The sequence below is a fragment of the Etheostoma cragini genome, chromosome 17 (assembly GCF_013103735.1).
Source record: "Etheostoma cragini isolate CJK2018 chromosome 17, CSU_Ecrag_1.0, whole genome shotgun sequence".
In the NCBI taxonomy this organism is placed as follows: domain Eukaryota; kingdom Metazoa; phylum Chordata; class Actinopteri; order Perciformes; family Percidae; genus Etheostoma; species Etheostoma cragini.
The window spans coordinates 13,513,226-13,541,022 of record NC_048423.1 but is presented as its reverse complement, the minus strand read 5'-3'; the positions used below and the strand labels follow the sequence as shown (position 1 = coordinate 13,541,022).

Genomic DNA, 27,797 nt, shown 5'->3' with positions numbered 1-27,797 from the left:
ATATATATATATATATATATATATATATATATATATATATATATATATATATATATACTGTATGTCATTCTGCATTAGATACAGGCATCATTGTGTGATATTTTCAAGAACAAATGTGTTTTCTAAGGAGTATTAGAATGTTATACTCACTTTTCTCATACCATTTAAATGCTTTTAACCAATTTGTATTTTTTTTTTTTTTTTAGAGACCACAGTATTTATCCCCTCATTTGATGGCACATCGTATTTGGAGCTGCAGCCCCTTTCATCCCTTCTCCAGTCTTCTGGTGTCAATAATAATCTCCCTGCTACTGTCAAGGACACCACTGTTATTCTCTATTTGACAGTAAAAACAAGATCTACACAGGGCACCATCCTCTTTAGTGAGTACAGTCTCATTTTATTGCAAATATTTGAAAGCACTGCAGCACTATGAAAGCAAAAACAGACAGATGTTTGAAAATATTAACATTTATTAATATGTTAATTTTACTAAAAGATTATTTCTTATTTATATTCAGGAATTCAACTGTACCCAAAAATGCAAATACAAAATCATTAAAGTCATGAACTCAAGTGTCATTATGAAACAAATAAAACAAACACAAAGTCCTGGTCTGTACAGTTCTGCTGTTAGCGGGCTGTTAGTTCTAGTTCTGTTAGCATTCAGCCTGATGTCTGACGCCCTCCATGTGAAATACCAAACTCATTCCTATTGTAAACATTGCTAGACGCTTTGTTTGCATTAAGTAAAACTGCAGTAATTCCCGGGTATTTCCCTACTCAGTCTTCCTGGGGCTTGCAGAGATGTTTTTGCTTTTTAGCTACGTGTTCATTGGGTCTCGGGACTCCACCCCGAGCCTCCATTTCAACAATGAATGAATAAAAAATAGCAATGCGTCTTGTCAAAAATTGCATCTAGCCCCGCCTACATAGAACCTATGTACTGTTATCGATGGAAACTGGCTCCAGGACAACTCAGTGAACCATTTTTAATGTATTTATCAAACTATAACTACTCAAGAGTCTGCTCTTGAGACTTTGCTAAAGTTTTTGTGACAATTAGGGCAGGAATTGGGATTCGGTACAACTGCTTGGATTTCGGGACTGTCCTGAATTTTTCGAAACGTCTGGTCACCCTAGCCAAAAATTAAAACCATCGTATCCAACTGCTTTAAAAAGTACATGCAAGATAATATCCATGGCCAAAACCTAAGTCATACACTTAAACACTAAGTGTTGCAAAAGTCGATGTGCGCAGATTTTCCGCTAAGTGATGCGAGAGAGCACATTGCAGCAACACATTGGAGAAGTTGTAATCAATGAGTTGTGGTTGTGATGGAAAATGTACCCAAGAAAAAAAATGTACACAAGTAAATGTTGCACTAACCGCTTGCAGCTGTCATTGTGTTCATGCAAATATCAGTCTACACATTTGAGAATATTTTCTGCAAGTGCAAATTTCAATTTCAGATTGTTTCAATAACACAAGGAATAGTAAAGGAGTGGAGCAACTGCCTGTGGTGTTATCAGTTTTTAATGAAACACTTATCAATCACAAATAGTAATGATAAAGATCACTGGACTGAAATACTATATTATAAATAATTATATGATATGACATAAATAATAATACTGATAATGAGTGTTCAGTTTATGGTGCAAATGTCTTTAGAGTGTGTATTTGTGTTGTAGTGTGTATTTGTGTTGTAGTGTGTATTTGTGTTGTAGTGTGTGTATTTGTGTTGTAGTGTGTATTTGTGTTGCAGCAGGGTGTGTATTTGTGTTGTAGTGTGTGTATTTGTGTTGTAGATTGTGTGTATTTGTGTTGCAGGGTGTGTAGTTGTGTTGTAGAGTGCTGTAGTAATAAGTGGAGACTATTAGGTGGGGGTCAAAATCTAAAACAAAATGTGACCTTGGACTAAAGGTCCCATTTTTGGGGGGGATTTTTGACTCCCACCTAATACCTTCCACTTATAACTACTGTTATCTATTGATGCTGCAGTGGATTGTGGGACACAAAGATGAGTACTGTTTTCCAAGGCTACAGGAAAGGCAAGGAAGCACTGAGACTCATATTTAAATTATCTTTTAGATAACTCGACCACTTTGTCACCTTTCAGCTATTCAAGTTACATTTGGGTCAGTTTATTTAGTGAAGGTAGTTCATAACATGCTTTTTTCAAAATTTCTTTCAACGACAACCAATTGCATGTGAGAGAGGGAGAAGTTCACTGTGTTCCGGTGAAGGACAACAAATAGCCTTTTCTTTTGTGGACATCTGCGAGCTGCAAACCGTCTGTTTTGTTGCTCCGCTGCTGATGATCTGAGCTGTAACCGAAAGTGTACAAAGGAATCCTCATAAGGAGGCAAGAGCTGGTCGGTCACATGGGTTTCGAGGATTGGGCTGACCCTTTCACCCTGCGCTCTATATTGTACATCTACTTCCTGCCAGTTCTTTTGTTCTCCCACACCTGCCCACACACACACATACATACACACACACACACACACATTCACACTCTCTTTTGTTACAGAAGGAGATTTGGATAGGTAGCCCTGACAGCCACTCACACAGACCCTCTTAACAATAGAGCATTGTTTTGGGAGGAGAGGAGTCGGTAGATTTTTAAGGACCTGAGAAAGCTGAGCCATGAGAACTATGTTCCATTTATCCAGCATTGTGTATACTGTATTAGGTATTTGTTCATAGTATTTATGCATATATTAAGTACCAGCCAGCATAGAAGTGAAGCCACTACATGGATGCCTGGCGCTTCAGGTCCCCTAATGACTGCAAAAAACATCCAACTGTGTGTCTTGGTAGATCGGAATTGTAGCTCCCCGCTTTAAGAATTGCAGCCACCTTGATCTTGTGCGGCTATTGTTACCCAGGTGACACAGCAGCAAGTTGGGTCCAAGTCCAACAGAACTGTTACCACCATGCATTGTGTGGTGATCACGGGTGATTTATTCCACACAAACCGGGCACAGACATCACAACATTTATCTTGCTGGTGTAACCTAGATTAACCCCTTATCTGTGATTTCTTAAAATATATAAAAGTAGAGATAGTCTACTTTTATATAGACTTTTTGCAAATGAACCCTTCATTTATACACCTAATTAACATTACAATATTACACAGGGTTCATCTCCTTTGATCAAAATGTGGATTTCCTGGCTCCAATGAAATTCGGTGGTGAGCAGTATGCTGCATTGCCCCGTCAAAAACACAAAATGTGATGCTAGTGACATTGTGTCCAATTACTCTCTTTAATTTATTCATTAAACATATTTTCACAAACAGTTGAGGATGTTACCATCTGCAACTTAGAGTAGCTAGATTAAAAAAAAATATATATATATATATCTTTTCTCGAACAATCAACATACTGTAAAAGGAAATGTTCTATCTAGAACAGTTAGCTCCTTAGTGTAATAATAGCTTGACTTTTCTCTGTCTGAGCTGACATTGGCCTCCCATGATGACTGCTGAGTGCCTCAGTGTTCCACCAAAGCCTTAAATCTTTGCGTTTAACAAGCTATTAATTAGTCACCTCTCAGAACCTAATAGAACACTACATTAGTGTTTTTTATAAGGTTGGCGCACTTTAAAGGTCAGGAAGCTATATCTTAAATACACATAGGCAATGGTGCTATAAATTTTAAGACAAATACTGTATACAGTATCCTGTCTGACACAGGTGCCTAATTAGAGCGACATGACATGTTTATAAGTAGATGTTGGAGATTTCAGTTATTTATAAATTTGAGGAATCTCCGTGCGTCCGTGCGTGTGTGTGTGCATGCTGGTAATCCAGGTAATCCTGTGTTGTTAAATTCAGTGTTTTGAGTTTTGGAAAATTTAAGAACAGCTTTGATTACAGAGCAGCGGACTAATTGCAAAGCAAAGCTTTTTGTTTGCTACCAGTACTTTGTTTTTGGAAAAGCAGCACATTACATGAACAAAAAGAATGCAGCTGTAGGGAACAGGTGTCTCAGTCATAATTTTCCCACTGGATGCTATTCAATTCTTGACTGGGGATACCTTTACTGTTGTCAAAAGCAATGAACTTCATATGAAAGACAGTGCATGTATAAACTCTGAAATACACCAAAGAAATTATGTTCAATCAATGCAAGTTGTTCATTTAACAATCTTGTAATTTTCATATTCCTTTGCATGCAATGGACATGAATAGCAAACAGCATTTTAGATCTGTAATAATAAAGACATAACTATGTATTTATGTAAAACTAATCTTTAATATGTAATACATACACTGATTTTGAATGAAGAAAAAAAAAATATTAGTTGGACATTTTTCCAGCATATATTGTTTTGTGTTGGTCTTATACTGGTTTATATTTATATTGCATTTTTTTATATTTGAGCATCAGTGGACCTAGCTAGAGGAAGATCACTTTGGAAAAATGCCTTAGTTAGATATAAGATGTGCAATGTGTCAAGTAAATTAGTGTGTGATTGATATCAGGCTAGCATAATTGTTTTACCGCCACCCTGTCATATTATTTGCCTCGTCTAATCGCTGCCACCAGTTATCTGGCCACGTTGATCTTTAGTCACTGCTTGTTTAAGTCTTTACAGATTCCTCACCACTCTCAGGAATATAATGTTAACTCTTAGTAAATAAGAAAACCCATTCATGACTTTAAGTTGGTCAGTTCAATTAAACCTACTCTATTCTTTATTCCATACCCATATTTATAATGGGTTACTGCCGAAGCCTACATCAGAAACCAGTAGAATGTGACCCTTTTCATGAAAATAGATGAATGGTCAGAAAGCCTACAGTACATAGATGGCACAGTGACCTTTTTGTGCTCATAGTGCAGCATCTTTTTTACATCAGAGGATACATCTCCAAAGATCAAACAGACAAAGTCAATCAAAAGAGAACCAGAAGACATGCAGTGAGATGCAGAGAATCTTTGCCCAGACCTGCTCCTTTTTCTGCTCCACTTTTTATACCTCTCCCTGAAGCAAACATTCAAGTCTCCCCCTGGACTTCAATTGTCAGATTGAGAAGAGAAATGCAAGGAGGGAGAGGGGGGGGGGGGAGAACAGGTGACAGGCACTGACAAAAGGACGAACGCTCTGTTAGGCTCCGTGCAGAGTAACAGGGATACGGGGACGGCGGGGAACAATATCCTTACCGAAGAAAAATAGAAAAATAAAAAGATTGGGCAACAATGAAATAGCTAGTAAATAATATTTGTCAACCAATGAGTTATTGTGCTAAGCAGAAACAACTGCTTTGAAAAGGAGACAAACGCTCATTGTTGCGGAAGGAAGTTGCGTCTGTGGTTTTGATTGTCTTTGCTGCCGCGTTCATTAACTCTCAAGTCTCTACTGAATGTGTAGTTTAGCATTATAATAGATGATTATGTGCCAAGCACAATTATGTTTTTACTTGCCATGTATCCACAAAAACATACTTTGGTTAAAGAAAAAACTCCAATAAAAAACCAGACATAGGCTTTTTCATTTTAAGTTAAAGAATTTCCTGCAGTTTAATTTAACAATATGTAAATGTGTGGAATTGCATGCAATAATTAAAAAAGTAATTAAAAAGTATAACGTTGTCATTATGTCGTTATACATGATGTCGTTATAAAAATAACCATGATGGTCATTCACCGCAGTCGGAGAATCACAGACTTGCACATTTTCCTCACACCCACTATTCAAGGTGACTTCATTTACTTCTGCTCTATTCGTACCAGCATCCCAAACAACGTGGTGAGACCCCCTACATGCTGGAGAGTCACAATGCTTTTTTACTGAACATAAGCCTCAAATGAATTTATTAAACAATCTTTGCTTGTTTGTTACCTGAAGTTATATTTCAGTTTTTGCCTTCTCTCAGCCAAAAGAAATGTGTGCACTGCTAAAAACGGTCCCTGGCAGTCATACCATTTTTGCAGTATAACACAATGTTTGATGTATGTTTCCATATATTTCCAAGCTTTCCTGAAAAAGCCCTTCTCACATCTGAAAAATGGTTTAAAAAAACCTCACTTACACACACAAGCGAAAACTGATTGTATCAAAGAGTAGTTTGTTACAGAGAAGTCAACGTTGGGATATAAAGCTGTTTCTTTGAATTAGCAGGAATTACCAAGTGTCCTCATTTTATGCCACACATGAAAGATTTGTTTGCAAGAGAAGAACAATAGATAGATATGAAAAAATGATACGTTTTCAGTAGCTCCACTTCTTACCATCACAAGGTACAATGTTTGCCAAATACGTAGTTTAAAAATCTGACTAATAGTTTCCCTCGTAGAAATAGAAGTAATTACATCCGTAACCAACAAGTTAACTATTCAAATACAAAATCTAAAATGTGTGCTCTCCAGCTGTTCCCCGAAGCTCAGCTTGCCACAGACTTTGCATCAGGACAGTTAGTTAGCATCAGGACAGTTATAACATTATGTTATTCTGGACTGCATTATCTATGTAAATAGGTACGAGATAAGAAATTAGAAACAGCTCTTTATGTAATGTAGTCCCATACAACAGCACCTCTAACTGTGGGCTCAGTAATTTACATATATTTACACGTTATGAGCTTTCTAATGGTACAATTTATTGCAGGGCTAAGTATTTGATTGCATTAGATTGTACAGATGTACATTTTATTACAATTTCAACTTGCGTTAAGAGCAATAAACATGCAAACACATGCAGACATTACAGTAGCATGTTAACAAATACAATTAAAAGTAATTAAGCAGCTAACAAAAACAATTTCAAAAACAAGGCTAATCAATGCCTGAAGGGGGACTTTTTTATGATTTTGAATTATTTGAGCATATTTAATGCAAGGTTAAAGGATTCCAGAAGCAGGTAACCCTTTAAAAAACTATTGGGTCTAGACCAGATCCATATACATTTTAAATTTGGTTCTAAAATTGACAGGAAGTTAATACAGAGATCTTAGGACTGGTAAGATGTGATCAAATGTTTTCTTTTTTGTTAAGACAGACCAGCATTTTGAATAAATTGGCAGGCAAAAAAAAACATTTAAAAAATAAATGTTCACCTCACAGCCACTTTGGCTGACTTCTTTGTCTCTAATGCTATTTTGTATGGAATTGGTAGAAGTCCTTGCATTCCACAGAGCAAGCATGAGGAAACGGTGGATTATCTGAACAAGATATTCCTCCTGTGGTCCATTCAGCAACAGTGGTTAGTAATACACGTATGGCACATTTAAGTGCATCCCTGTTGAGTCATGTAACAGGAAAGACCTTGAAGTCGGCCGAGAAAATGCATTATCAGAGGGCAGCATATTAAGCTCGGCATAGCCTCCCTCCAACAAAGAGATAGGGATTTTCCGGATGCCCTTCTTACTATGGAGAAATTGTTCAGTGCTTTCATATCAGTTGCAATGCAGCCTTGAAACAACAAGCACAGCTTTCACGCCATTTTTCTGTGCCGTCCAAATCCTCGAACCATGCCATTACTTCATGAGAGGGCACGCACAATCTGAAGACTCCCCAGCTTACACACCTCTGTTCTAGTCATAGTCCAGTGAGCTACACCATCCTATCCCTTTTACAGAGTCCAGGCTCACTTATCATTTTAATTGTGAAATCCAGGTGATCCCTGTATCAAGTGTTTCTCCTACTCAGTAGCACTCTCTGGATGTTTGGCTTTCTGTCAATCTCTCTAATCCAGGTGTGGAATGTCCTTTTGAAAACACAAAAACGGGTCTCTCTAACAGGACAGTATTCTGTTCTGTCCTCTGCCCTGAAACCATCTATTCCCTGACCCTCCCTTACAGAGCTGCATTCTAATGTTGCCTGCCCTTGTCTCATGTTTTCTTAGACAATGGTGCAGGACAGGTGTGCACCCTCTCTCCACCTCCCTCCTAAAGACCCTCGTAACCTGTGTGGGAGGATTAATGTTGCCGTTGTCTGTCGCTCCCCCACTGCACTGTCTCACTTGCAAGACTCTGCAAGCCCAGCAGAAACTCCCATTGTGATATAATGTACTGGAGTCTGGGAAGTGTCAGATCTAATAATGGCGTCTTGTCTCATAACCTAAACTAGCTGTAAACAAAAACGATTTCTTGACTTCACCATCGGGCTAAGGTCATACTCCCATTGGAACCAAGAGTCACTGAAGCATGGACAATGTGGAAATAAGATGCAGGGCATACAAACCACTGCCTTCTGTTAACCCATGATAGTCCATACTTAACACAAATGCCACATTAATACAGAAAAAAACTTTCCTCTACTGGGTAGTCTTAAAAAGCGGATGGATATAGTGGTAGCCTCAGACAGCACGATCATACGATGATATGGCCTTGTGGTACGCAAAGACAATTCAGCTAATATTGGTGCTGTACTGGTGCATTGCACTTCGAACTATTATCACAAGTGGACAGCTCTTTATCTATTAGACTGAGATAACTTCTCGTAGCTTGGATTCTTAGAGGACCAATTTGGTGGATCAAGGACACTGAGGTCCAAAGTGTCCTTTATGGTCCATCCTTTCAGTTTCCAAAGGTGGTGGGAGGGAAGAGGAGCCCGGTGTTTACTTTTTTGCAGGTTCTACTAGAATATGCTCTGGAACAGCTTTCCTCTTGTTTTGAGGAGTATTAGGAGGGATTTGTCTTAAATCAGCCCTCTTTCTCTTTTCTCCTCAGCCATTTCCTGCAATCCCTTGCAGGTGGAAGTTTCCACTAGAAAGTTCCTCAGTAAGAATTGATTGTGGCTTTCCAGACCCGTTTAAATAAGGTCTTCAAGCCCTTCAGCTACATTTCTTTTGGGTTATTGACTTTTACTGTTGTCTTTTTACTTTTTACTTGGCAAAGAGTGACTGATTTATATGCCATTTGAAGCATCCAAGCTGCATGCTTTAAGAAAAAAGTAGAGTAGTGTTGAATGCAGAAATTTTTTTTTCATCTTACGCTGCTTCGTCTGGCAATTTTCAGTGTTATTCTTAAAGGGTGAAAACCTTGCACTCTTGGTTTCCTGTGTGTCTTGGCATATTATGTGGAGCGCACAACAATGTAAACTAGGTTCTTGGCAAACTCAGCACATGGACATTTAAAAGGCTCCACTAGCTGGGTAAGTCTAGGGCCAACTTGCTCACATTGATAAAATATAGCACCGCATGTTTCTTAGTGGGACAGATGGATTGGGATTTACCCTGTCTAATATAATTACTTAGCACTATGCTCATGTCAAACAATTTTGTCTTTCTAACCATGTCTCCGTCATCTTCTTGCATTTTTATTTTATTTTAGACACACCAAGGGGACTCATTTTCTAAATTCAATATCTTCAGAGTTAAGCCTAATGTAATGACATACATTTTGTAGCTTACATAATGGAAATACAGAATAAAATACTCTTTACTAAACACAATTTATTACCATTTCAGCTCAGGAGCAGAACTTTGGGGATAAGTTTCTTCATGTTTTCCTTCAAGATGGAAGCCCTGTTGCCATACTTGGGTGTGGTGGGAGTCATGTTTTGAATGCAGCAGCAGGCCAGAACGTCAACAATAACAGATGGATCCCAATCACAATCCGGTATGATATGTCTCTCCTACTTGTCTCTCTGTTCCCTAGTGTTCTTTTTAACATCATATCTGTGTTATTACCTGAACATAGTCTATGTTTATAACTCATGTTGTTTAAAGACAGAAAGAATGCAAGTTAACCACCAATTTAGTTCTTAAATTAAACTTCTTTCACTCCGTTTTTCAAAAACCTATAAAACAAGAATATAGTAAATACCCAAACGTGAACAAAAAATAAAAAATGATACACACAATGTATTTTGTATGTATTACAATACATTCATATAACTGACAATTTTATCCAAATCTCCCGACAAAAAGTACTATGAAGATACCACTCACAAATAGAATCATGTAAAAAGAATGTAAATACATAAAATGTATCAAATAATTAAAACTGCTTTGAGTGCTACATTTAAATAGAAGAGAATGATTATTATTATGATCATCTTTTCCTGGGCCAAGATACAGTCTAAACAGGTGTGTTTTCAGTCTGCAATAGAAGATGTGTAGGTTTACTGCTGCCCTGATTTCAGTGGGGAGCTTGTTCCACCAATGAGGAGCCAAAAAGCAAACATTCCTGATTTTGTTGAGCCGTCGCTTGGCCCCCCTCGTAATAAGGGACTGGCAAGCTGCTTGGAAGTAGCAAAGCATAGTGGATGGGATGGATTACATTTACCTATTTAAAGACCTACAAACATTTGTGCAGTGCTGAGTGCTTCCCACTTTGATTATGTTCAATATGAATACTTGTCTGTCCAGCAGTGATGGGAATAACGTCACTATAAATAACGGCTTTACTAACGGCGTTACTTTTTTCTGTAACGGTGCAATACTATAATTGAAGCTGTTTTTTTTCATCAGACCAACTAGATCTAGATCTTTTTTCTACAGTTCTTCCTTGATTAGTGGGCAGTGTATGAGACAAGTGCGTACATGCTGACAATTGGCTGAGATTGAGTAAAATGTTATGGTGAGCCAAGCAGAGGTAGAGTTGGGCGGGTGTTTGGAAGCACACATAGTCGGACACACAATGGACAACACAAGTGAGTCAGTCATCAAGAGACAGGTATGGCAAGCCCAAATAAGGGGCAATAAATATCAAAAGTTTCAAAACATCTTTTGTGTTATTTGTATTGATCCACTATATAAACATAACATCTACATATATGGAATTTGATTGGAGGCTAGTCTCACTTTGTCCCACAGCAACATTAAAATAGATTATTATTACATTGTTTCTGTTAATAATGAATTGAATCAAGTGTCCATTTCATTATAATATTCAGATTTATAATACATAATTGAACATGCTCATGTATTTTAAGTTCTGTTAAAGAGGGGTGGAGGTGGGGTCACGAGCATTTAAATATTAATAAACTACTAGTTACTTTTATAATTTGTACCTGAGTAACTAATTGAGTTACTTTTTGGAAGAAGTAAATAGTAACTATAACTACAGTAATTACTTTTTAAACACTGCTGTCCAGTAGATGTCCATGTCAGTGTTGATCAGAGACTTTTGCAATAAAGCTTACTATTTAAGATAAATTCCAACTTTAATGTCGAAGATCATTGTCCACCTCCTGAACAGTGCAGGCTATGACATGTATCATGCACTGAACGATGCAAGAATAAATAAGAATACCTTCTGCTTTAGGTATACAGTATGCTATGTACCAAATCCAGCTTACTGAATGTCAAAATGTGGATATATAAAATTTAGTTTTATTTTTTTAATCATGAAAAAGGGGCAACATATCTGTTACTATCTGTGGTATCTTGCAATTAGTTCACAGAGAGATTTAGAATCATTAACCTTTGGTATTCAGCCTGCTGAAAAAATTGCCCATATCGGCAAATGGTTGTCGGGTGTTTTTCCATAAGTGGCTGAAAGTCTCTAATCTTCTCTGCAAGCATTAGGCAAACTTTATGCCTTCTGAATGACCAAGTGATTTTGTTATACTTATTCAAAAATTGTTATGATCTAGTATGGGTAGCAGTGCACACAGTGTGATACTTCTGAAAAAAGATCTTGCATACATGATGATGCCTTGTAGATCAATCCTGACCCATCAATGGATCCTTGACTATTAAAGTTAAATGTCCAAAGTAAAATGCACACTTGCACACAAAACCACCATTCAAATGACTGTACTACTACATTTAGCAGTCCAATTATTTATATATATATATATATATATATATATATATATATATATATATATATATGTGGCTGTACAGTACCGTCTTCAACATCTATTTAAAAGCCCATTTAACAGCTTAGATTTAACCTTAACAATGACAAAACACATTATAAAATATTGTATTACATCAGAATGAAGTTAATCTTTGTATAGAATGCTGCCATTGCTAAGAATGAATTAACATTTTGCTTGTCAAAGCAATAAACAGAAATTGTGTTTACATTAAAACACATTATCTTTTTGCATTTCAATAACTCTGATCCCAGCCAAGACACAAAACTAACGAGGTGTTTCTTCACTACAAACCTTTAGATTGGATGCGTAACATAATACAGCAGCATAAGGTAGAAAGAAATTACCCAGTATGTAAATGTTTTTATGTTAAGTTGCAGTAACGTATAGTGTGATAACTGCATAGCAGTAAACTCAGCTCTAGTCAGATCGTTGTAGCTTACTTAGGTGACAATTTAATAATAAAAAGCAATTACCTCTGCCAACTTTCCACACTTGTCACTAGATTTAGCTTTTTTTTCAGACACCCCACCTGGTAAAAGGATTTCTTAAAACCCACAAGCAGCAAATGATGTTACTCTTTTGGATTATCTGGGGAAAACAAACAAGATTTGGTACCAAATGTTGAACCTGATCCACATGCATTTTTACTACTTGCTTGTTTCATCCAAATAGGTCTAATCACAATGCTTCCCCATGCACAGCTGATCTTCCATCTCTGTAGTGTGCACACAGGCTTACAGCTTAGGAACTGGGAGGCAGAGTGAACCAGTGGGAGAAATGAGAGAGGGCCTGCTGCTGAGCTCTGCCTCTATTTATTCTTGATCGTTCAGCAATTTCATTCATATGCAAATGAGTGCATGACATCATCTAGTCTTGTTCGAGCAGTGAATACCTTCTTTCCTTGGATGATTGTTGGCAGTACTGACTATAACTGCTTAAACTTTCTGTCAGCGTCTATGCAGGGCAGGGCAGCGGTTGTATTTAACTGTAAATATTACAGGTTTCAATGACCAAACAGGGATAATGCAAATTGCCTGATGTCACTCCTTTGCGACCGGAAAATGTATTGCCTTGGGCTTCCTTTGTGTTAACATTTTAAACTCTTCAACCTTTTCTGAGTTTTCTGTTGCATGACTAAAAAAACTTTTAAACGTACACATGTTCTATCAAAAAAACGTCCTTTTTTTACTGTTGCCTATTTTGCAGCTGCACCGCAGCTTTTCTCCAGTGCTTAGCACCGACCAAGACGATTGAGATTGGTTTGAAGAAATGTCAATAAACCAGAGTAGAGTTTTTCTCCCATGCCCGAATGCTATGTGGAGTAGCCGGACTCTCCTCGAGTGGGCTTTGGAGGAGGGTCTGGCAAAGTGAGACTACTCTTACACAGACTTACAGTATCTCCCTCTTTTTTCAGATTTCCCCCTCATTCATCACTCACACGCACTCATATTTTCAACCCACCATCTTTGTGTCATCTTGAGCACTGTTCTGATGACAGTGCTTGCCTTTTGCTTCATTTTTGCACTTATGTTTGGGGTGCAGTTTGTTAAGCAGCTCACGCTGAAAATAGCAGCGACATATTGTCACAGTTAGCTTCAAACAAGGTTTAAAAAACTGCAATACATTTTTGAAAGTTTTTTAGCACCTTTACAACAATATTTGTCAAATTAGAGATATTTAAAAAAAATAATAAACACGTTTGGAGAAACTGTATTTGAAGAAGACCTACTTTGAGGTTTTAGTGTCACTTTTATGAAGAGTCACTTGCATAAACGCCAGGAAGAGCCTATCTCTGCCCACTGTTGCTGTTAAAGAATTTTGTATAGCCGCCATGACGGCTCGATATAAATTTAACATGTAAGTGTAACATTTAATATTTGGATTGAACTATTTAAAATATCTCTTAGTTGACAAATATTGTTGTAAATATGCAAGTGACCCTCAAAAATTCATACCAGTTTTTTAATCATTGTTTAAAGCCTAATGTGACGAAATGTTGCTGTTATTTTCAGCGTGAGCCACTTTACAAACAGCACCCCATACTGATGCAGAATTGTTTACATCACGAAAGTGATATGACACCTCAGTTATACAGCGCCATACAATGAAAATATGCACTTCACTTTCTTGATGTTTTTGTATGCTGGCCTTTTAAGCACTGTAGTTTTGATAATGATATAATTGCTTGTGTTTCTTTGGATAAGTACAAAACAACCCATTAAACAATATGTAGGGTTTATTTAAATTGTATTAAAAACCTTCTAGTGATGCATCACAGATGTTCACCTTTACTTAGTTTATGCTCTATTGTCAAATATATATAGATATATATATATAGATATATATATATATCTATATATATATCCAAAACTCATTAAACGCTGTAAGTGAATTGTTTTTTTACCCCTGTTATGTACAATTCTCACAGAGGAGGGTTGTTAAACAGTCTTACATCACTCTATATTACTAATAATCACCAACAAAGGGATGTAAGACATTGTGAGTATTTATTTAAGAGGTTATTAGCCTGTTCTGACAGTAAACATCATTGAATGAATTACATTTTCTTTTTGTAGAGCAGCTTTTGTGAAGCAAGATTGCATAAAATGACCAGAACAATCCAAACTGCCATATATGTGAAACATACTGGGTTTTGTTGGAAATGAGAAAAGAAGAACTTGCATTTGACTGCAATCTGTGTAGAAACAGCAGGTTTGGTTTGAAGGATGTAGGATATTATAGCTTAAATTAATTCAGGTGCATTATCAATAGTTATGCAGATTTTCTGAATGTAATGGTGTTACGGTACATTGTGTTTCCAGTGAAAGAATGCTTAATGGACAGGCACAATGATAGTAGGTGTAAAACATTAACATAGCAACTTTAAAGTATGTTTTCATTAATATTTTTTACATTAGAATTCTACAACCCATTTGTAGCACTCCAAAATAGACTGTAAAGTTATCAAGACAAAAGGCCACTGTTTAAATGCCTTGTGATGCCAAATCATTTCACAAAGGGGAGTGTGCAGCGGAGAGGCTGTGTCATATTTCATTTGGGGAGGACATGTTTGTTGTTGGCTTGGTTTTTTTAATGTTGGTAAGTTTTCCTCTGGGGATGTTTGGGACAAGACTATTACGATTAAAGTTTGAGAGTGGCAGATAAATGCTCCCCCGGTCATTTGCCAGGGTGTATACGTTATTGGTTGAATCCTTTGTGCTTTGCATTCACTGTTGGAGTTATTTTCATTCTCAAAGATCAACAAGGATGACACATAGCATTCGGCAGCGTTACATGTTGTTCCCTTGTCACAGGTGAACTCAGAATCCCGGGCAGATTTGATTATTTAAATTTATGCCACGTTTGTTGGTTCTTTTTTTCTCTTCGGTCAAAGGAAGAGAAGTAGTGTCTCAAGTATTCAACTCAATATTCTTTTTGTGACAGAGGATTTTATGTCTAGAAACTCATGGGTTTTGATATTCATGCTGATAGCTTTATGGAATTGTATTATTTCTGTTAAAAAAAGCACTACATTTTTTGCTTCAGTAGGAGCCGTGAATGAACACCTTGCCATTACATCTGCAAGTGTGCCAGATGCAGTTTTCTGAATTTCTTTGGTTTCTGTTGAAATGTGAATGTAATGGTTGATCACAGAAGACTAGGGACCCAAAATGACTCATTTGTTTAATTGGTGATTTGGTGATTGGATAGTGTATTGTATTCAATTCAGTTTGCTTCTTGCCTAACTTATGTTTGAAAAAAATGTATTCAAAATACTCTCACACCAACCAAAAGCACTTGTACCAACAGAAGTGTGCTGCAGTGATCAAAGATAATATTTTTGCGGTTTTATAGTGAGACATTTGTTATTTGTGGGATTATTGGTCCTGTGCATTGTTTATACCTGACATTAATTTTGCAGACATAACGCCAGCAAAAGCCAAGATATCCTGGCTATTATTCCTTGAAGGTCAAGCTCCAAAAAACACCAGATCCTAGATTTTCTATAATGCAACTCAATCTTGACTTTTGTTAGACCCACATAAAACCCACTGACTATTGAATTGTGTTGGGGGGGATTGAGTACAGCATAGTATTGTGACATTTTCTGTGACAACACTGTATTGATACACGGATGCCAAATATTGATATTTTATGATACATGTTGGTCAGTTTGTCCGCTTGACAATCCCATTTTGCTGCAAAGAAAATTGAATTGAGATCAATTATATCTTTAGATAAATCAGATGTTGATAAAAATATCTTTGGGGACATAATTTGAAGTTGAAAAAAGTTAATAAATTGCAAAATATTTTATAATATCTCAATAAGGTATTGTTATAATATTGTATCTTTGGGCTTCTGGTGATTTCCAATCCCACTATTTTTTTTTACCAACGTTTCACAGATTTTTCATTGCAATTACAACTTTTAACTGGCCTCCCACCCATACCATTGAATATTGTTTGAATGTAAAAATGCACCTGTCACTGTAAAATGTTGCCTAGCAACAGCTGTTGTAAGAGGAGGAAAGTGACTGGTGTAGGAAGAAGTTTTAAAGCTGTAACAAATTTCAGAACATCTGTTTTGAAAAAGAGCACCACAGAAACGTAAGAAACGCTTTGAGTTCATGTTCTGTTCTGGTCAGAAACAGCTGTTCGCCTCCTGTCACCTTGACCAATAGCTTGCTTGCTTATACAGAATTAAGAGTGCTGTTTGGTGTCCATCCATCCACTCTGCATTTTGGTACACATATGAGCATGTGCTTAGGCTTACTGGTAACTCAAAAATAAAATAAACGTTGTTGTGATTAGTGTTTATCTGAGTAATGGGTAAAGTAATCCCTTTTCAATTTGGAAAAGTAATTAGTAAACAGCCATTGATTACTTTTTCTGAACTACACAATAATAGTGGACAGAACTCATCCTCTCATCCCATCCCACTTTCCCACTGGGTTTTAATAGCTGGAAGAGTAATCAGAAGAAAACATTTATTTTGGGTAAGTGCCATGCCATATGTGCAACTGGGTGAAAAGTGAGTTCTCAATATTGAGCATTTTTGTTTTTAATTCCACATCCTCTTGACACAATGCCAAATCTGAGGAACACAGCAGAGCAGATGAATTGAAGAAGCAACCAGCAGCCCTTCTTGCTCACTTGGAATTTTCTTTGTGAAGCCACAATGCCAAGCAGCTTGCTGTGTGCTGTCTAATTGTATTTCTGGCAATATAATGATAGAACACAGGCCACCCAAATTAATTGAGGCTTGCCAGTCACAGCACAAATTATGCAGCAAATGCTGCAGTGCTGCGTGTGAGAAAGTCACTGCACCAGAGCCAGAGCTGGCGTTATAGTCAATGTAGGTATAGATTATGGTCTGATACCATGCCTGTTGCAACTATGGAAAAACCAACGAACTGATCCCAGCTGACATGTTGTGTAGTTGAGTATGGGGTGAAAATAATGCATGATTATAAAGAACTTTTTTTTTCTTTCTCTTTCTCTCTCTTTTCGTTATTATCTGATGTATAAGTCTAATTTATATTGGGCCAAAAAGAATATCAAAGTAACAGGTGGTACTCATTGTCCATATGTGATCTGTGTGACCCATTTACCAGGTAGGAAACACTGCAGTCTCCAGCTGCAGAGCTAATAGATTCTTGACTCTAAATTACTAAATGACTTGCAAATTATACATTTACCGCAAATGTGTTCCATATTACATTTGCTTTTTTGTAAGAATGTTAATTATTAGAATAATAAGTCATTAAAAAACGGCATCTTGCCTATCAGCCAGGGAAAACTGTTGCTAGGGCACTAGTGCAGTGTATGATGTTTTACTGCCATCTGTTGCCAATACTTTCAGACGTTTTATGTAATAGTAGTATTTTAATGATGATCCTGCCTCGTTATTCATTTTCTGCATGGGACTGGGAAAGAGGCGCGTTCAAATGCTGTAGGATTGTAAAGACAAACACCTACCATCCGGTTTAACAAATACCTCTGTGCAAGTGTGCTGTGCTGAAAATATTTGCGAGGTCCCTTAACATTGCAGGTAATATTTCAGTGGTGATCCTCAGGAAAGTTTCAGTAATGCATTTGCGGTGAATTAGTCAAACTAGACACGGTCTAAATGAGGATGTTAGAGATGACAAATCACTTATGATTAGAGCATTAGCCAGATGAAGAAATACATAAATGATGATTGAGTAATAAATGATCACAACAATATTGTGCTTGTGTGTTTGGAGAGAATGAAATATTCATTTGTTTTTTGTTTGTTTGCGTCAAGTTGGGAATGTGCTAGTGGTGGTCCTTTGAGACCCCCGCACTGAATGGAGCACAGGGAGACCAACAAGAAATTACATATTGTTTCATCTCTGCGTTAGACAAACCCCGGCCTCTTTTTCTTCACTCTCATTTATTTGTTTGTGTAATATAATCCATTTTTTGTTTGTATGTCTGTGTGTGTGTGATGGTGATGTGGCGCTATGGGGCATATTCCTAGCTATCTAGCTACTAGACCAAGAAAAGTAGTCATAGTCATCTTTATAAATAGTCGTCTTTGCCTTAGAGCAAGACCAATATAAATTAACCTGGTGGAGCATTCAATGTGCTCACCAGAGCTCATCAAGTAACATCATACTGTTTGCTTAAGTGAGCATGCTCTCTGTCTCATAGGGACAGTCTTCGCAGCATTAGCAGGCCAAATAAAAAGCTACTACCGTAAGCACCATAATATGCCTCAAATGCCCTCAGCAAGAGGGAGTTTTATTATCAATGTTGTGATGATTCATACCTCACCAACAGCTTGTACACAAAGACATAGATTGCAATATTGGATGATTTCAGTCTTTTCATTAGGATCTTGTTATTATTGTGACTTTGTGATAAACAGTGGGGGGGGGGGGTGTAGTTTTCTGAAACCACTCACTGAGAATGAGAGAATGACCTTACAAACATACCACCAATATGGTTAAGGACGTCTTCTCTAGACGTAAGGTTGCATTTGGTGTTTACCATCTTAATTGTGCCTTAATTTATTAATCTGTGTGTATACAAAACAGCTCTTATGATTTTCATAACTTTAATTAGTCCTACCTAAAGTTGCATGCATGCAATTGCCTCAGGGATGCGTCCTGGAAGGCTGTTTGAAATTAGCAGGAGGGCGATTGCCTGATAGTTTCCATCTGGTCATTAAAGCAGACATTTGAGGGTTTATTTCCTCAACAACAGTGGCAAAAAATAGATGAATGAATTTAGCAGAAACCAGATTTACAGATAAGAGTATTACATGTTCACAGCAAAACAGTGATGAACATATACAACAAAAGCAAACCATGTAGACAGAATTGTGTTCACGCACGTGGCACAGAGAGCACAGATTTGCATAACGTACAGCCCTGTAAAGAGGCTGTTATTGTACATTGCCAGTGTAAAGCCAATGATGAATTGGAGAGAGGCAATCACTTGACTTTGCCAAAGCTGGAATATGACACAAGTAGACCAGCTACTTAACATTATGGCTGCAACATTAATGACTAGTGCAATTGTATATTTCCCCAGAGAGACACAGAGGTTCAAATGATAAAATTGTCTTCCTACTCATTAGGTTTATAATGTATATCTAGTTTGTGCCCTCATTTTTTATAATTAATTAATCCTGAATGACATAATGAGCATTTTCACTTGTGATGATGCTTTTGCAGGTTTTTTGTCCTTAGTAATATTGTTAGTGTTATACATTTCTGAAATAGTAATGCATATCATGTGCTTAATCCTGTAAATTCAACTAGTTCTAACTGGTTATCCAAATCTATGGTTTGCCAGTAGTGTATTTAAAGGCGTTATTATGTGAATTTCATATCTGCTGAGACACAACAACTTAAGGTAGATCACAACGGCACTGAGCAGAAACCTATTTCTGGACTTATTATCTAAATCCAGCAGTGGAAGCCATTCTCTATTTGTGTTGTCTTTTCTGGATTCCAGGCGGTGGTGTGGGACACAAACGCACCATTGATTTCAACCCTATCCACCAGTGCATAAAGTTTCCCAGAAAATAGTGTGTAATGTATACGTAGTCATCCATTTTTATAGAACGTCTAGTCTCAATGGTCACATTAGCAGCTTCATTGCTGTGACTGCTCTGTCGGTCTCTCCATCAAAATATTCTTCAGGCTTTGCTGGATTTGTTATTACAAGCCCTAGTCTCCCTCTGTTTTCTCTCAACAGATACACCCTGCCTGTGGGCAAACAAGGACGGTTGTGTATGATTGAAATAGCTGCAGATAATGGCACAGCTCAGCATCTCGAGGAGTATGTGTCACACCCTGTGTCAGAGGTAACCTAACCTGCCTGCATTCAAAGCAAACCTTTGTCACAATCATTGTATAACATTTGCATTTTTAACCCCTAATCATGTCTTTGTATCCTCTTCCTTTTACAGCACAGTTGCCTCACACATAATAACATGCTAATTTTAAAAGATTATTTTTGGGGGCATTTTATGCCTTTAATGGACAGGACAGTTGAAGTTATGAAAGGGGAGAGAGAGGGGGAGTGACATGCAGCAAAGGGCCGCAGGCTGGATTCAAACCCGGGCCGGCTGCGTTGAGGAGTAAACCTCTATATATGGGCACCCGCTCTACCAACTGAGCTATCTGGGTGCCCATAACATGCTAATTTAACAGTAATATAATTTGTCATGGATGACTTCAGCATCCATGAGTTAACAGTCAAAGGAAATACATCAGATAAAAGGTAGCAGCATGTTTTCACTGAAAACCACTGCGGTTTTTCATGAATGTTAAATAATATTAAAACTATGTAGACCCATCAAAGTTATGTTTGTACCCAGTTCTTATTCTGGGAAATATATTTGTTATTCTATTCACTTATTTAGCACTTTATTGTCTGGCTTTTGTGGAATCAAGTGAATTTGAGGTTCGACCAACTTGCAATATATTATGTTCTTTTTAGTGTAAATGAAGTGGGTGTTCAGACAGAAAACAGCCCTGCGGTGGGCGGTGTTGCTTTAGGTACTTGTGAGACATAAAATAATCATGAAATAACATTTAAAGCATCTAGGAATCACAGCTTGAGTAATACATCTGTGAGTTTGAAGGCTTAGCAAAACAATGCACAGCAGTTTATGATATTACGAGTAAGGATTTTACTTCTCTGGAAAGTTTCCTCTATCTCTCTATCTCTCATTTGTGTTATTTTGGATCGGTTGGCTTCTGTGAGCTAAAACACCTGCATCAGCTGCTGCCTTTAGATAGTCAGGTGAAACATAGATTGTATGAGAATTTAATGTTTGCCTTTAATGACATACAGGGCTCATGACAGCAACATCATGAGTACATTAAGTGTATGTTATCAAAAACCAGCCAACCACACTGTTTAAATAAAAAGAGAAAAAAAACAGCAGTTGCTTTGTGAATGAATAACCGGCGCTTCCATTAAAAACATGTGCACCTGTAATATTATTCGCCAAGAATATCACACTTGGCAAATATTATCTTTAATGGCAGGCATGGAAGTAGCACTAAGCTAATTCTTACTTGTTAATCACAGGCCGTTCTTTTCACTTTGGCTCATTAATTTGATTAACAACACCTATATGTGTTATTAAATTAATAATTTGTATTTTTCACTTTGAAAGATGCAGAAGAGGGGCTCAACCTTCCCACAGGCTCCACATGCCTCCACCTTGTCCAATGTGATTTATGGTCTTCTAATTTGAGATGCCAAGATGCTTCTTTTCTTTTCCTTCTTTGTTGTTAATAACACATTCATTACACAAGGATCTTTGCTAGTGTATATTACACGTTGGTTTCTCATTTATTTTTTATGGTATTATTATATATACACTAATGTATACTATGATTTATAGTTATACTGGTTGCATGGGTTTTTAATTTTAGTTAGTGCTCAACACCAATGAAATTTTAATTTAGTTAATTCATTAAAATTGTATAAAGCAGAAAACACACGTTTGAAACAGCAATTAAAGAAGCTACTACCAGTTATTTAGGGTTGGTACTTCTGATGGATTAAAAGCAATGCTCTATACATGGCCCTGCTGTAGATCTTAGAGAGATCATGAAGATAGATATTGCAACTTGGCAATTTAGACTGGAAGCCACCAAGCAGCAGAGAGAGGAGATCATAATATTTTTAAATTCTGTCATAAATCTCACAGACTGCAAGTGTAAGGGTTCAAGACCTGGAAGAATATGAAGATATTGAATATGTTGCTTTGAAATTCTTACTGCCAATTTTTTAACTAAGGTCAACTCGTGTTTATAAAGAAGGCTTTTAGTGCTCATTTGCAATTAACTGAACAACATTTTTTTGCCTGGTGACACTATGTTTTTTAGTGTGACCAAGTTACTCACATACACTGGCACCACATAATTCATAATACCAGTACCACTACCTAGTAAAACAATGGTGAAATGGAAGCCACATTGACTTGTCCCGCCCTCAAATTGAACTCAAAACGTAGCACCCGGCGCTCATGAACTCAGTGCTGCGAGTCCACTTACAAAGTCATAAATGTTACATTGGTCTGTTGAATGGACTCTTCTCATAAACATGGCAAACACACTTGAAGGCACCATAAAGTCGTTCCATATCAGCTCTTCATCATTATGCAGCTCCATTGGCTCATAGCTGGTTGTATCACACAAAATACAGTTAAGCTCATTGTAAAAGTGTCTAGCCACAGCTGCATATTTTATTTGAATCTTCAGCTTTGTTAAAGATAGTTTTAGGGCTCTTAACTTTGTGGCAAGATTACATAAACATTCCTGACCCCTGTCAGCCGTGTGTTTTTTATAGACTTTAAATATGCAGCAGTAATGTTGATGATCTGAGCCTTCAATACCCACATAAGTATTATTATTTCTGATTATTTGTGATTGTGAAGTTTTTATTTATTTATTATTAAGTGATTATTTCTGACATACAGCCTCCCTTATCTACAAAACCATTTACGTTAGATACAGAAACTAAAAGAAATGAAAGGCCTCCATTGTTAAACTAAGGTATTAGATGTAATGACCTTTTGTATGAAATGCACTAATTATATCTGCCAAGACCAGATTTGATATAATACAAGTAGCCAAGTAAGAAGTCCAAACAAGGACAGTGCAAGATCTTCCAGTGATGTTGCGAAAATAAAAAAAAGCAAGTGTTTTTGTTTTGTTCTAGCTTCTATATGGGTGGAAAATATTTAAAAAAAATGTGAACAGGAAAGAGTCTTTGTTCCTACTGAACACAATTTTGAAAGTGTATAAGTAATAGTGGCAGGGGCGCCCGGATAGCTCACCTGGTTGAGCGTGCTCCCCATGTACAGAGGCTCATTCATTGCTGCAGCGGCCCTTTGCTGCATTTCATTCCCCCTCTCTCTACACTCTTTCCTGTCTTAAGCTCCCTTATCTAAGAAGAGTTTATCTAATAAGGCCTAAATTACCCAACCAAATATCTTTAAAAGAAAAGAAAACATTAAAGTGGCTGGGTCAGTATTTGTTATCTTATTATAATAGAAGTTATTGCAAGGATAAACTGCAAAATCTAAAGGGAAGACATTGATTCTATTTACCATAAAAATTACTTTAACTTAGGGGAGTTTTATTTTGAAATCCACTGACACCATGTTACATAATATGCAAGAATGTGTAATGAAGCTGTGATAAATGTTGATTTTTCTTTCATAAATTAATCATCATGCATGGTGTGATTGTGAACCTGTTATGTAAACTTTCTAAATAGAAATTAGTATTCAATATACATTTGAACATCCGGAGGTCATGGCTGTTAATAAAATATATGTAATTTAGTGCTAATATGAGACCGTCTTATGCCGCATTTCTTTTTGTGCAGAGCACAGACAATTATGCTTTACTTGTTAAATTGACCGTTATGGTACAATAAGCTGCAAGTTCACAGAATGTATCTACATTAATTCTACCCAATTACCTTGCACATCAAAGAGAGATTGCTAGATAATCTACCCCTCTCATTTTATCAAAATGTGTTTTATCATATAATGTTAGCAGGACTGAAAACGTAAATGATTATAACTTTAGTTCCTTGTCTAGGTCACGCTAAACCTGGACAGCTGGAGGGTAACAGACACTGATAGTGTTAATCTTTCATGTTGATCTTAATATATAGTAAGGTCCTTTTAATGTAATAATAATGTTAATATATTTACATATGCTGAAATGCATAGCCTGTTTTTAGCTGCACAGCTCATATTTAAAGGGAGACATATTTTGTAAGATTAAGTGTGATTTACAAAAAAAAATAACACTGATCACTGGCTTTCCACCATTTTTTGCAGGGAACCTTTGGACCAATATTTCTTGGGGATGTTTCGTCCCACTGGACTTATGACAGCTATGCAAAGGGAGCGAGGAGATTCATTGGATGTATCAGTGAACTTCAGGTCAACGCAAATGAGATTTACCTGGTGGGTGAGGCAGTGAAAGGAAGAAACATCAAGAATTGTGACCCCCCTGTCTGCCAGCACCTTCCCTGTCGTAACGGAGGAACTTGTGTCAGGTACAAGGTCACCTTTTACTCTAATTAAAAATTACTAAACCACCTTTGAACTTAGAAGCTATTAAGGATATAAAATACACCTCTCTAATGCATTTTCCTTATGATGCGTAAGATGCGAGAAATCATCCCAGACATGAGTTGAACTGCAGCTAAGTTAAATTAGTGTTACATACATGCACGCTCCAAAAAAAAAAAAGAAAGGAGTGTTTACTCAATATGCTATAAACAACAAAGGTCATAATATAATGTAGTATGAGTGACTGATTCATTACATGATGTTGCAGTGTTAGCCCATGTGTATATGTATTTCAGTTTTAAATTGTTTTCCCAATCACTAAAAACATGAATGGAGCTGTAGCGGTGCAATGGGAGCTTGGAACACACCGTAACCCAGTCAACCAGATAGTGGAATGACAAGTTTCACTAGCAGTCAGATTTATCAACATTGGACACATTTTAAAGTAGGCCTACTGTGCACTGTGAAGTATCAGACTGGGAAAGTGGAAATAACATTAATACATGTTATTGTTGTTGTTATAAATGGTGAAAATGTGATACAGAAAAATAACCAAATTGCCAAAATGTCCTACATCAGTTACTGTTTAAACACATTAACAATGGCTCACCCCCATGACTACTCGTTTGTGAAAACTTGCGGAAGAGCCGGAAACTTCTTGTAGAGGTTAGTGGAGACCAAAAACAGAGCTAATACTAGAGTGAACATTGGACTTGCGTTCATTAGGTGGACGAAACAAATGAATGCTACTAGAAATCTATCTATCTAATATCTAATATCTAGAGATCGATAGATAGAGATACTTTATTTACCCAGAAGGATATGAAGGTGTCCAATAGGCCTTTCGCGATAGTTAATAAGTCAAACAATCGCACAATAAAAAAAATTAGCGTGATAATTTTCAGGCCGCGATAGTTTCCATTTGCATGCTTATAGAAAATGCAAGTCCAAAAATGAAAGCATAAGAGCGATATCCCTTCTCCCTTTCAATCCAAAGCACACAGTTGACAACCTGCCGGTGGAGGCGGTGGGGACAGGCTCGGACATAAGCGCCCCGGGCTGCTGTGGACTTGTCAGTCTCGCAAGCGTTCTCAGGAAAGTGGCTGCATGTGTCCGACAATGCAGGACATTAACCGGTACAAGCCTGCAGCTGTCCGCTGTCAGTGTGTCAAAGGCTCCCGGACTGTGAATTGAGAATCCGGTATCTGCTTGTCGGTCAACGGTTAATGAACGGTTATTTAATTTCAGTGTACTTTCTTTCGGAAGGCTGGCTGCCAAACTATTATTGTGCAAACATTTACTCGCCATGTGGCAGATACCCACATATCTAAAATGTCTTCCAGTTCCAGTGTTAAGTATTCTCTAGAAATAATAGTTTATTGATCTTTTGAAAAGGTGTACCTTCATTATTTTGCCATTAACATTATATTAGATGAAAATAGTCTCAGAATGACAACAGTATCATTTATCGCAATCATTTCTGGGACAACTTTCGCCCAGCAAAATTTGTCATCGTGACAGGCCTAGTGTCGAATAGCTTATACACAACATAGTGTACATACAGACATATGACATCCACACACACATATATTGTACAAAAATTAAAAGAAAGATGTCAATAGTGTTTTGATGTAGTAATTTTAGATTGTAGCATGTTTAAAGGAGCAGTGTGGAAAAAATGCAGAAAGGTGCAATAGTATCATAGTGCAAGAGAGAGTCCCCTTGCCAATGCAAATTCTATATTTATTCAATGACAACAGGCTACACAATATATCAATATCTCAATGTTATTTGTATCACTATTGTTACATGTCTGCTGGATGTTAAAGTAAGCAACTGATAGCTGACACAAACCAGCTTAAAAGATAATTACAGCAATAATCGTTTTTGGCCCTTAAGCGGTAAAGAAAATCCATTGTTGCACATTAAATTAATTTGGGATTGTTTGTAGTCTTTTCTTCCTCTACTGATTTTGCCGAGAAATATGTAATGTAACGCATGGTCAGTTATTTAAATGTTCAAAAGGCTAAAATAATAGTAAGAGAAATTATTGACAACTTTTTTGAGTTGCTGTCTGAGTAAGCTGGTAATTTCCTATTCCTTCCCATTTCTTTCTAAAAAATAAATACAGTATTTTCCTTGTTAATGCAATCCCTGGGCAAAATGTAGTCCCTTCTGATAGGCCAATTATGTGAGGATCCGTTTTCCCTTCATCTGTATCTAGTACAGCTCATCAGACTGCCATCACACCCCACTTACTAGCAATTCCGTCTGTCTTTTTAAGTATGCATTAAGTACATATGATGCTCTTTCACCTGAGGTAATCCAGAAAATAGCTGCTCTAAATGTCTTTTTCAATGTGTTATGACACTGTCAATTAACAGTTGCTTTTATTAAACAGGAAATAAAAGGAGGCACCATGAATATTGGAATATGAATAGCTCTAAGAATACCAATTAAGAGCTGGTGGCATTGTGCTCACATTGGCTTGTCATGCTGCGAAAGAGTGGACCTTGCAATTATCTGTGTGATGAATACGTGTTAATGCAGTATCCTCTTGAACTTCACAGCATGCAGGGGTCATCAGGAGTGCACAAAGCTCTCTTCTCTTCATTCTGTTAGTTGCCCTGGAATGCAATGCCACAATGTAATAGGAGGACAATATTGGGGGCTGTGTTTTGGTAAATTGACTGGATAGTCTCGCTGTCTCACTTCCTGCCCGGTTGTCCAATACGGTTCCATGGCAGTTTGTGAAATGGTCTATTGATCCGTGCATACATACACGTTTTAGTTGTTTTTTTGTGGTGGTGAGAACGAATTTTAATCGTGGTGCTTAGCCCATAATGGGAAGCATCAAGGGGAAAGGACACCTACACCAACTTGTATTTTAAGGATTTTTTATAGTTAATAACACACCAAGATGTGCTTGATATGTACTATATTAAAACAGCATTTTATATAAACAAGCATTCATTTGAAATCAGGTTTCTGGTCACCTGATGACGTAACTCCAATATTAACTTTCCTTTGATCTTTTTTTTGGTCTCTACCAACTCCTGATGAAAATCTGCTAAATGCTTGACTATGTTCCCTAACTAGTCGTTCATTTTGTCTATCTGCTGTTTAAGATAGACAGATAGGGTATGGTTGATGAGGATGATGAGAGTGAACCAAAAGATTACATTTACAGGCCATTAAACAAAACAGTTATCTTAAAGACACCAAATTGCTGAAGGGAACTTCAGAGTTTGGTATTTCTCTGTGGGTTTGTCACTACGATTGACAGCTTTCACACAAATAGATAGTCCTGATTCATAGTTAATGTAAAAATATTGATTATAGCTGCTTTAAAGTTTTTAGTGTGACCTCTTTTTATCTTCTAATTGAAGTAAAAAAAAAAAAAAGAACAGATTGA

At 37.1% G+C, this 27,797-nt stretch overlaps 1 protein-coding gene across 3 annotated transcripts in view; it reads left to right on the top strand.

Annotated features, from left to right (window-relative positions):
- Positions 1-27,797, top strand: part of eys (eyes shut homolog) — a 165,181-nt gene that overhangs the window by 112,688 nt on the left and 24,696 nt on the right. For all 3 annotated transcript variants that reach the window (XM_034897346.1, XM_034897345.1, XM_034897347.1), the window contains 4 exons: positions 207-383; positions 9,429-9,579; positions 20,026-20,134; positions 24,146-24,366. In XM_034897346.1, coding sequence (XP_034753237.1) covers positions 207-383; positions 9,429-9,579; positions 20,026-20,134; positions 24,146-24,366 — 658 coding nt within the window. The remainder of the gene's footprint in view (positions 1-206; positions 384-9,428; positions 9,580-20,025; positions 20,135-24,145; positions 24,367-27,797) is intronic.